This window comes from Patiria miniata, unplaced genomic scaffold, assembly GCF_015706575.1.
Source record: "Patiria miniata isolate m_02_andy unplaced genomic scaffold, ASM1570657v1 HiC_scaffold_11, whole genome shotgun sequence".
NCBI lineage: Eukaryota > Metazoa > Echinodermata > Asteroidea > Valvatida > Asterinidae > Patiria > Patiria miniata.
Window position 1 is genome coordinate 2,905,356 of NW_024037049.1, and position 12,284 is coordinate 2,917,639.

At 37.8% G+C, this 12,284-nt stretch overlaps 1 protein-coding gene across 2 annotated transcripts in view; it reads left to right on the plus strand.

The window, feature by feature from the left end:
• The window catches only part of LOC119741823 (coiled-coil domain-containing protein 66-like), a 32,482-nt gene extending 30,243 nt beyond the window's left edge, over positions 1 to 2,239 (plus strand). For both annotated transcript variants that reach the window (XM_038217741.1, XM_038217733.1), the window contains exon 15: positions 1,015 to 2,239. In XM_038217741.1, coding sequence (XP_038073669.1) covers positions 1,015 to 1,152 — 138 coding nt within the window. In that variant the 3' untranslated portion in view covers positions 1,153 to 2,239. The remainder of the gene's footprint in view (positions 1 to 1,014) is intronic.
• The last annotated feature ends 10,045 nt before the right edge of the window (positions 2,240 to 12,284 follow it).

Sequence of the window (12,284 nt, forward strand, 5' to 3'; positions counted from 1 at the left end):
ATTAGGCTAAGTGTTGCCTAAAGTGGGGAACTTGAACAACTTTAAGGAAATCTCCCAAAATAAAAGATTATTGTTTCTTACAATAATTATGTCAAGATCAAAATGTTTTCTTACCCATAATTTTCGGAATTTTCCTTGATCTTGTTCAAGTCTCGAACGTTAAGCAACCCTTCACCTACTTTATAGCCCAATTTACGTATGCCTTGATCCCCCCTCTGTTTTGGTTTGCTTGGCTAAATGTCAAGATGTTATCATTGTTCACATAAGGTTTAATAAGGAAACTGTGCCAGTAAGCAACTTGGTGAATTTGAAGCTCATCAATACTGAGGTTTGACAAGACTACTTTATGATATCTGCAGACAAGGTAAATGCGCGCAATTTTGGGGTATAATAGTAGCCATTTTGGATTGTGACTATGTCCTCATAATCATAGTCACTTATATGCTTTAGAAAATGTTATTGAAGTAAGGAAGTGTAATTAGAATCACCAAAATAAACTTAAAAAAAAAAAATTAAAAATATATCCAAATATGAGAACAAATTTATTACACAACAGGTATTAAAGATGTATGCAAACTAGGCATATTTCCACTAAAAACAATCCAGCTTGGTAAGCATTATTTTTGGATTCAGCACCCCAATGCCTTTTCATGTAACAGTTTTTGAAATATCGCCTAGTCTATCATGTGTTGTTAACAGACAATGTGACTTTTACTGGCAACGTCAATTTTAGTATTAATAATTTTAATCATGCTAAATTATCAACCAAAGAAATGTATATAAAAAAACACAATGAATTACTATCCACAAACAGACTCCACTTAAAATGTGATAATAGTATCAAACACGTGGAGTTGTCTCAACTGACATGATGTCAACTTTCAAATATGTAAATTTGGGTGATGTGAAGAACTATGCCAGTCAAGAGTCAAACAGACGTGGTGTGCCCTTCATTGGCTCCTGAATACCCACACTTATATCTCCTGAGTTAACAGTCCGTGCTTTTCTTAACAGGACCCGCTGCTAAATCCTGATAGACTGAAGGACACAGAGCAGCGGCAAGAGCGTATTCTGCAGCAACTATCTCACCTAAGACAAGGTCTAATGATGAAACAACGGGAGATGGAGTTGGGTTTGTCCAGTCCTGTCTAAATATGTATGCTGGAACACACATGATTGGTCAGAATAGAAAACAGATGGATTGTGCACCTGATATCCAAACAGTGTACACAATGGTGTCACTCCACTAATGCCACATTTTATTGAATAACTTGCGCAACACTGCATGTTGCAAAGTATTTCAGTTGTACACTTCATGAAAAATTTGGCAGTCTGTGATTTACGGAACAAGGGGGGCAACCGCACTCACACGTCTGCGCAGAAATATAGACATGTGTTTTCTCTGGACACTTGGCCTATTTGGGGGGCGGGTACCCATCTTCCAAGTGGGGGCACTCTTCAAAACTGAGCATTATTATGCATACTGGAGAATATATGCTGATTTACACGCAGCATTGTCAGATCTTTCTCGCCATATTTGGAAATAGTTATGACAAAAATCTTTCAAAACATCCGCCTGAGGGAGGGGGAAGCCAAGCCCCCCTCCCCTCCCCTCGATACGCCTCTGGGATGAGCAACACAAGAGATGTCTTTGTTCAATTCAGCTTGCTACTTGACTTGTGACTGGATGTCTTTTGACTTCTGATGGACTTGTAAGGACTTATGCTGCCCTTGACTACAGTGTATATATATGTAATGAACTCTCACTTATGGATTATGTGGGATAAAGATTTGTAACAAATTGCATGCACTGATGTATGACACCAGCTAACAGAGAAATGGTTCAGCTTGCCGTCATTTAGACATCAAAACCATTGGCCTTATCAGTGTGTACATGTATGTATAAATAATACAGGGTGAGTCAAAAACAGTGGAACCAAAACCCCCTCAAAAATATTTCATATTTGAAAAAATGTGTAGCACCAAAAATAATAATGACTGGAAAGACAATTTTATGAACTACTTTTAGACGAAAAAAAATTACTGAAATTGCTCATATGCGTTGAAAGAGTATAATCATTTCTACGCAATGACCCTAAAACCTCTTTCGTCCAAAAATGTGATTCCAAGAGATGTCGCCTAACTTGTCTTCAAACATCGCCAGCGATAAAATAACAGTTTAAAAGTAAAAATATTCAACAAAGTCCTTCTGAAGGCCTGTCTTTAAAAAAAAAGTTGTTTTATAAATCATATTGTTTGCCTAAACAGTTTTCTTAATAAGTATACATGTATTGTGTACTTCCCATTGGTGACAGTTGTTGAAGCAAGTATTCTGTGTCATTTTCTTTGTTGTTCGAAACAGTCACAATAAATTGTTTGTTTTGGGGTATTTTTGGACGAATAAGGTTTTAGGGTCATTTCATTTCAATGGTGATATTCTTTGAACAAATTGAGCAATTTCAACAATTTTTTTCATCTAAAAGTAACTTATGAAATTGGCTTTCCAGTCATTATTGTTTTCGGTGCTACATATTTTTTTTAAATATGAAAAATATATTTGGGGGGTTTGGGTTCCAAGCCTGTATTTCAGTTGATATTTAACAGACTTTGCTCGTAGCACAATATATCCAGAAAACAAAACATTCAGATGTCTTCAACCTTGGCAGCATGTTGTGCATATTTCTAACGGTTGACATCGGTATTGCACATATTTTTAATTGTGCATTTTGTTTCTTGAAATTCCTGAATCATTATTAGCTATTATAATGTACACAAAGCTAAAATGTTATTAAATGTTTCAATTTATTCAGCTGTGAATGAAATAATAATTTAGGGCCACTTAGGTTCTTAGAAATGCTTCCTTGAAATGCTGTGAAGGTTGTAAAAAATAATGCAAGTAGTTGAAGAATGCATAGGATTTGATTGTTTGAATTTTGAGAATTTGGTGACACAATATCAGCCATATGGTTGCGAAGGGCGATTTCTAAAGGTTACTTAACACTTTATTTTGAATGAAACTACATGTACACAGACATGTTCATGTTGGTGGGTGAAATCTTTAAAAATTAATTTCTTCCGTTTGGAACACCGTATCTTCATGCAACGTTCAGGATTTATTTCCCCTATAATGATCAAAGTATGTGCTAAAAGTCGTTGTGGTATGTTCATTACTTTTCGTTGAAATTGGAAAAATAGGCCTGGCTACGTGCAATCTTGAAAATTGCAACACTGGCGTGCGCAATATCTATCAATCTTTTCAAGCCTCACAAATATTAATGAGGTTCCTATCCATTACGGTGTGCAGTAAACAATTGCATAAAAGCCTCCTTCACGAGTTATTAATTAACAAATATCACCCTTTTTATTTTTGCCGGCATTGGTCGATACCAAGACCCACGCCATGTCACGCCGAGTGTCGCTAATGAATATGCTAATATGCCCTTCATCATAGTGTGCCAGGCCGAAATCGGTCAGCCGTAGCACCTACGGCGCTTTGCTGGACAATGCAAATGTGTTGGGTAGGCAAATAATTTGTTTGATCCTCTTCGAAAGTTTCCTTGGAGATGGTTTCACTTGGTAACACTAGCGTCCGCAACAACAAATTAAGCTGCAATTCGGAATATAATTAAATGATATAAGTGTTCAGCTACTTGTGAAATGACAACTTGTGTAAATTCCTAGAAATTGGGATAAATACGTACATTTGGAGAAGTTTTCGAACGATTTCTTCCAGACTTGAGGGTTAGTTTTGACAGAAACCAGTATTGACGTTTCGGCATTGATGACGGCATTTTTTCACTGACATGAAGTTTAGAATTTCTTCTGCAGTTAGAATGTAACATTTCAATCATACCGAGCATATTTTCTGAGAAACACAACGTTCAAAAGGCAATGCTTTTGGGGGCTTGGGAATTTCAATGTTCTGTTACAGCGTCTTGGTACATAATCGGATTAGCTTTGCCTGACAACGAACGACGCTTTGCCTACGCAACCATATGGCTGATATGATGTTTGTTCGAAGGGAGATATAAATAGAGGGTTTGTTTCCATTTTGATTTATCAAGTGTAAAATGAAATGTGAACTAACTATAACACCACACGAGTGTTCACAGCAGATGGAGAACCAGTTGACAAAGGTATGGTCAGTATATATGTGTACATATGAAAAATTTATTTGTTTGGTATTGTTTGGCCAAAAATGTATTTTATGCCTGAATTGGCCGTTTTGTTCTCATTCTTAAGGTTTGGATAATTGGGGGAATATTATTGTACTTGTCGAAATGTACAAGAGTAACACGTATTGCTATTTTGTATACTGATAAACAAGCATTTTACTCCTTTGATTAGTGAAGTAAAATCAGCCTCCAGAGGTGATCCATGGGGCGTTCTTTGGAAAGGGAAAATTAAATGTTCCCTTAATCACCTAGGGAGACCCACTTTTACCATGAGTTAACATGGTTAATGTGGTTAAATTGTTTGATAAGGCCTCATCCGCAGATTTTGCTTGTTTAATTTAATTAAAGTTATACATGTATGCAGTTTGGTTTTTGTTGGGGGGGGGGGCGGTGGGCGGGGTATTTTGTATGGTTTTTGATAGATAGGCCTATCAGATTTATTGAACAAAAAGCCAATAAAGTGTATCGTTATTTCAGTTTGAAATTAGTTGAAACGTTACTTGTACTTTTCCAAATGACCCATCAATTCAGTGTTTGTACCTGGCTCTCTACCGCGTGAAAACAGTGTGTAAAAACATGGGCATGGGCATGGGCACATGACCTTCCATCTGCTGTGCTGGTTGCTGTGCATATACTAGTTTTTCAGAGCAAGGGTTTTTTGGCTTTGCAGGTTAACATAGGTTTTCCCGGCCACTTTCACCGAGTTTTCATTCAATTTAACGCCTGGCTCATTCGATTTAGATTGAAATTAAAAGATCACGCAGATCGGCATTCGACAATAAAATAGAATCATTCAATTTCACTATCCGAGCATTATATCGCCTTTTAGCTTCACTCGTCCCTATCAAATATGCATTCATATTAAAAGTATCGCGTTGTTCATTCAATTTCGTCTGAACCAGCAGTAAGGGGTTGATCGGGCATTCGTTTTAATTAATGTGCAAACATATTTTACATTTTGTCAAACATCTGTTGACGTAAGATGGAGTTACGATGATTCATATATACGTGTCTGTATTCCTTAGCGTAAATCATAATTGATGTATTCAATCCGAAGATGCCTTTCTTTCTTTCTTTCTTAAAGGGTATGTGCAGTGAATTTTCCCGGGAATTCTGTTTTGTGCCACTCTTTGCTATTGTGAAATGTAAGAAAACTACAAATTTGACATTTTTGGGGTTGATCTTAATCAAAAGTGCACTTCTTTAGACATTTAAAAGTTTCCATGCTTTTTTTGACTACGTATGAGCGCGCCGTTACTGTGATGTTATTTCAGGAAGACACTGTTAAGTTTAGGGGTTTTTCTTTCAAATTATTCATCCAAAATTTGCTAATTGAAAACATTTGTGGGAAAGGGTTGCTCATTGGCTTACTGCCATGTACTGACACATCACAGAACAGTGTTGGAGCAAAGGCTTTGACCCTCAAGGCCTAGGCCCTTTGACCCTCAAGGCCAAGGCTTTGACCCTCAAGCCTCGAGGCCAGGCTTGACCCTCAAGGCCAAGACCAAGGCCCTGTTTTATGAAATGACCACTGATATAGAACTAATTATAGTCACATGAGTGACACTTCATCACGCAAGGGCGGATCCAGAACACAATTTTTTTTTTGGGGGGGGGGGCAAAGAATTTTTGGTCCCCCCCAAAAAAAGTGGGTCAAAAAATTACGGCTTGGGCTTCGGTACTCATTGCCTGCCTTTATTACGACGTCACATTAAAAAAATGGTTTCGTTTGGGTTTTTTTTTGGGGGGGGGGGGCTTGGCCCCCCTGGATCCGCCCTTATCATCACGAATTGCTCGTTACGAAGAACAACATTTCTTTAATTGCAATCAACATGCTCGGATAGGCCTACACCGTTTTATGACTGCACTGTATCTATATATTAAAGTATAAGTTCAGGTCTTCAATATGGTTTAACTAAACAAAATAATGATTTACTTCTATATTGACACACAATTCTCCCAAGTGTAACAAAAGGGGGATCCAAGAAACTGATTTGGGAAATTTTTATTTGCTGGCCCAACATGGTCAGAAATATCAGCATTATCTAAAGCAGATACATGCAAATCTTTAGCACTTATCAGGGAGACATATATAACCAATCAGATCTATTCCATAGTTATATGCAATTAATCATCCAGTGATCATCTCATTAGCCCCAGAAGTGTACGGAATATTTTTGCAGCAAATCTACTATAATGGTAACAAAATGTGATACTACAAAAGTGGATGTGTGCCCAACACACAAATCTATAGGGTGCTTCCCTCCTCCATGGTAGTACGATTAAAATGGTAACAGCAAAATTTCGAACAGATTTATCTGGAAAATGCAAAAATCTATGGGCCTTGAAGAGCCTTGACTCAAAATTGCAAGGCCCTGAACCCTCAAGGCCAAGGCCAAGGCCAAGGCTTTTGCCCTCCAGCCTCAAGGCCAAGGCCCTAAAATCCAGCCTTAAGGCAGCCTTAAGGCCAAGGCCCAGCATCAAGGCACTACATCACTGTCACAGAATCACCAAATAAAAGAAATTTATGACAGCAAAATATCAAAAATTCTACCAACTTTTTTGCTGAAATAGCCATGTAACATTAATCATGCCCGGAATGCCATCACAGGTTTCCTAATGAATATGAAACTTTGCAGTAGCATAAAAACGGAGAAGGCACAAAAAAACACCCCTCAAAATGGAAAATATAACTTGCAAATAAGGTTGAATGTGACATAAGTATTTTCAAGGTTTGCATTGAAAACTTACTTTGTATGGGCCTTTACAAAGTGTTCGGTTAGTGTTCGGTCAGACATACGCAAGAAAACATTTAAGAAATAACGCATTCGAAGTGTTTCCGATGGTACAACCATTGCCAAACATACATGTCTTGCACGTCAAGAAATCGTCAACGTAAAGTTGCCCCTTGCTCAAACGTTTAAACAAGTAGAAAAGATCAACAGCGCAAAAGAAATTATCTTAGCCCCTTTCAATTAGTTATTTCGTTACATCTTGTTTCATCATATCAGTTAATTTGTAACATTGTAAATTTTTCAGTCATCAAGTTTTTTGGGGGAAATGAACCTTGGAGGGAAATAGGAAAATATATCGATTAAGAAATCTTACTAATTTAAATGACCAAACGATGAAAGCGATTGCCCATAAACGAATAAGAAACGAAAAACATGGTAATATGTTATAAGCGCACAGATGTTCGCTAATTTGAATTCGTCAACCGTCAAAAGGTTGTAAAGACTAAGACTGCTACAAAGTTGGGTCTTGAATGCACCTAAAACGAAATAGGCTGCCCGAAAGCGAAAACGAACATTCAGAGCAAAATCTTGGCTGCCTACAAATGAAATTGAATGAACCCAAAATGAAATAGAAACCTCAATTTGACCACATGTGCAAAACTCACGCGAAATTGAATGGCTGATAATGAAACTGATTAGAAAAATTCGGAAATTCGCCGGGAAAACCTATAGTTATCACCAACAAAAACCGAATACATATAAAGTATCACGTGGCATGCTCTCGGCTCATCAAGAAACACAATCTTTGTGTGATGTGTTATAATACCGACGTATGAACATATTTAAATTAATACCGAGGCTCCTAGAACTTATGTTTATGACTTGATTACTATAGTTTTTCCCGCGCATTTTAAAACTGTTTTATTGAAATTGATAAACGGTTATCTTCAATTTTGTCTAGAGAAGACTGGAACGCGCAAATGCAACAATTAATTTAGTCGTTGGTCATTCCAATTGATCAATGGTCAATCAATTTCAACATTTGTCCATTCGATTTCGTCAAATTTCAATGGAATTCGTCTCACCTGATGACCATCTACATAATGTAAGGATTGAATTCGTCTTTGTTCAGTCGATTTCAAGAAAAGTTCGATCAAATTCATCAGAAAAATGCGCACCCTGTGCACAGACCTATTTGAAATGGTGTATAGCAAGACAAGAAATTGAAGGTTTAACAACCAATCCAAAGGACAAGAAAAAAAAGAAGTGACTGTTTCCGAAAGATGTGAAAATATGAATGCATTTCGCTTTTCATATTAGGCCCCCTAAGTGATAATTATAGGCCTACTTATTTCTTGCATGAAGCATTTTCATTTGCCTGTGTATACCTATTTCTTTCAGTTGTTGATGCATAAAATTGTCAAATAACTAAATGGATACAAAATTGAGTATTGAAAAAGATTACACTTGGCATAATAATTCTTACATGAAAAATGCTTGTTGAAGGTTATAGACTTACGTTAAACAAGGAGATACGTGTACTAAACAGAGAAAACGTTTAAAATAGAAATGAACAGATGAAAACGTAAAAATACCAAAGAAAGCATACATTCATGAGATGAATTTGAATGAAATTTGTATAAAATTGATTGCAAAATGACTAACTTGATTCATCTATCGTACGTTCGGCAATTGCAGACGACGACGAAATTGAACTGTCTTTCACGAAACAGTATGGATAAGGTAGGAAATTGTTTGAACAAAGTGCGAAAATGAGCGACCAATGACGAAATTGAACATGGGGCAGCAAAATCATGAATTTTGAAGACGAAATTGAAGTAAACCGTTTATGAATTTGAATGAAAACAGTTTTAAAATGTGTGGGAAACCTATACTACTTCCACCTCAGTACTCATTCAAAAATACAAACAGAACTACCAGGATTCGAGTTTTGTGAAGCTACTCAACAGAAAATCATGCCTACAAAAAAAACATGCAATGTAAAAACTTGGTGGACATGGGCGTCGCCAGGATTTTTTCTAGAGGGGGGCAAAAACTTTTTGTGCCAAAAAAATGCTTGTATTTCTCAACACATTCTCAATTTATCAGTTTTAGAGGGGGGCAGGGACATTTTGCCCCCCCCCCCAACTCATTAAATTTACACAACGTTGTATTCGCGCCTCTTTTTTTTTTTTTTTTCTTTTCTTTTTTTCTTCCTTTTTTTTTTTTTTTTTTGCTCTTCCAGGGGGGGGGGCAAGTGCCCCCCTTGCCCCCCCCTCGCGACGCCCATGTTGGTGGAGTACCATCATGGCAAACATGTCACGTTGTTTTTACTGATTTACTGTTTTCGTATGAATAAGGCGAGCATTTCGATGCCATATAAAGAGGAAATGATTTCGTCGTCCTGATCTGACCTGGCTGTATTTAATATGTTTTCAAAATTGTTGGTGAAGAAAATAATTTGCATGAGCCCATTATTATTGTTCTTTGCGGTATTTTATTATTTCACACTTACAGGGAAATGATTTTTTCCCCAAAACTTTACACACACAAAAGAAACAGACAAGGAAGGTTAAATACTTTTTATTTGTTTTTGATTGAAACATGTTATATTGAATTTGACAACAGCCTGTCAATCTTACAAAGTGTAAGTAGATAGTCCTCTTTCATCGGTTCTCCTGAAATAATACCTGTAGGTGTATGCGTGCAGTTACTGTTATCTTTTGAAACATAAGGGTAAATGACATAAGAAAGTGAAATCTATCAACTGCAGAATTGGATACTATATTTATCTCAATGATCTTCCTTTTATCAGAAACAATTACATTGGGAACTCCCTGAAATTACTATCAAAATACTCCACGCTATTACATTTGATACAGAGTGGATTTTTTTATTAGAAGCAAATTTGATGGAAAGTATACGTTTTTTACAAAGTACATGGAAACTGTCATGTGGAAACACATACATCATAGGCCTTGGAGTCTTTTTTTCTCACTGATTACATGTACAGGATGTAAGCAATTGCTATAATAAGGGAATAATGCGTTTTGAATGCGTTTAATATAATGCGTTTTAAATAATGCGTTTTAAATGCGTTTTGAATTAAGGACTATAAAATTCGGACTCACTGGTAGTGTTGCGCATGCCTACGTGAGGATTGTGAACGTTCAACCAATGAAACGGTAAGAGGCACTGGATTTTTAGGAGTCCACATTTTATGTGACACTGGAAAAGTGTTTAAGACCAGCTAGCCATGTCATTATCATCCGTTTAATTAAGACCCCGTTCCCACTTGATCCACCAATTGGGGGATCTGATCCACCTTTTGCCAAATTGCCGGATCAGATCCAAGGGCGGATCCAGAACACAATTTTGGGGGGGCCAAAAAAAAATTTGGTCCCTCAAAAATTACGGCGTGGGGTTCGGGGCCCGCTTAAGGGCCCCGAATTTTTTTTGGATTCTAGATGCTCTGTGGTGCGATCTGAGGCAATTTCTGACCACTTTAACCAATTTATTTTGAGGAAAAGATGGTGGTGTACTCATTGCCTGCCTTTATTGCGATGTCACATTAAAAAAAAAAAAAATTGGTTTCGTTTTTGGGGGGGGGGGGGCCATGGCCCCCTTTGGCCCCCCCCCCCCCTGGATCCGCCCTTGATCAGATCCCCCAATTGGTGGATCAGATCCGGCAATTGTGTGTAGTGGGAACGCTAACCGTTATAAGGTGGATCAGGATCAGATCCACCTTTTCTGATCCACCTCTGGACCAGGATACAGATCCCCCAAAAGGTGGATCTGATCCGGCAATTTGACCTGTCAACATCCGCCCGGTGCACGAGTTGCGCGATAATGTTGCGGTCCCATGAATGAAGAAACACGTTTTCAGGCGTGTAGCTCATGTGAACATTTCCAGCGTATACAACATGCACAATAAACAACCGCTGAACTACGGGCTAGCACCGCGCATGCAAAAGCGCACGTGGTATCCTAAAACTACACTATGTAGGCCTTACTTTTGTTGAGTGTTCGTCCATTACTAAACCTTTTTCATTCCTGAAATTTTACTTATTTTTTCCATCCATAAATGACTCTGAGTCCGCACTCACCAAAATACTTCACTTTGGCACAGATCATGGAAAAGCTTACGAGTATGCGATGAGAATACCACGTGACGGGCTCTCGACCAATAGGAATGGCTAAACTGTCTGAGGTATTTATGAATGATCATTAATAATGTTATTTTATGAAGAAAATACACAAAGCGGATGTTCCCACCATTGTTTTAAAACCCAGTTGACCGGGATTACAACTTAGGTCTAGGGCCTATGCTAAGTTTGCAACACCCAAAAAAATCGCGACAAATTTAAAGGCATGCAATTTTTCATCGGATCGGCTGATATCCTCTTGTTCACTTCTTTTGTAAGTCATTATCAGTTAGAAAACACTGCAGCGAGTCTTGTTGCAGACAATAGTCACGCTACTCTCTGGAAATTCACAGAGGCACCCTAGCTTGGCACAATGCTTTCGCCATTGGTGAATGTGCAGTGTTAGCGCGCTCGGAATGGTCTATAGAAGTCAACAAAGCTGCCAACTTTACCAACAACTACATGCGCTACAAAGATTTCTCAAGATCAGACCGCCTTCTAATTTGAAACTGGATTAAGCTTTGATAACGGGAGTATAATTATCGGATTATAATACAAAAGGAAGAATTAAAATTAAGAAAACGGAAATAATTAACAAGGTAAACAGAAGAATAGAAGAACAACCAGAGGTTTACCTTACTCAAGCAATATTCGCATTGAATCCTAAAAGGGCTGGGTTATCCCACCCCCCCCCCCCTCCCCGGACTACATCGAACTTCCATAATTTATAATTAGAACGAAAATCTTTTCCAATGTGCATGAAAATTAAATGGAAAAAAATGGTTGGCTCAGAAGTTTAACGGGAAATACGTGTTTTTGCAAAACGTATTAATCAATATTAACCATTTTTGCCTCATCTGGATGGGGAAAACGATTTTAAGGTATAAATGAGCTGAAGAAATGACCACAATACAGTCCAGAAAAAGACTAAGAAGAGGGAGTGGGGGGGGGGGGGAAATAGAGATGTGTTTTTGGAAAATGTGTTTTGCGGATATTTAAAATACTCTGTGCACGTGATGAACCCTTGATGGCGTCACTTCAAATGATAACATTAAAGGTTGCAGGCCAGTAAATCGGTCCAAAATTGCATATGCTGGTCAAATCACGATTTGCATGCCCTCAGATTCATCGATATTTGAGCATATTTTTATGAGTTATGGGTTAAAAAATATGGGTGGAAGCCGTACCCCCTAAAAACGCTCCATTTTGCAATGAAGTGTAGGCATCGT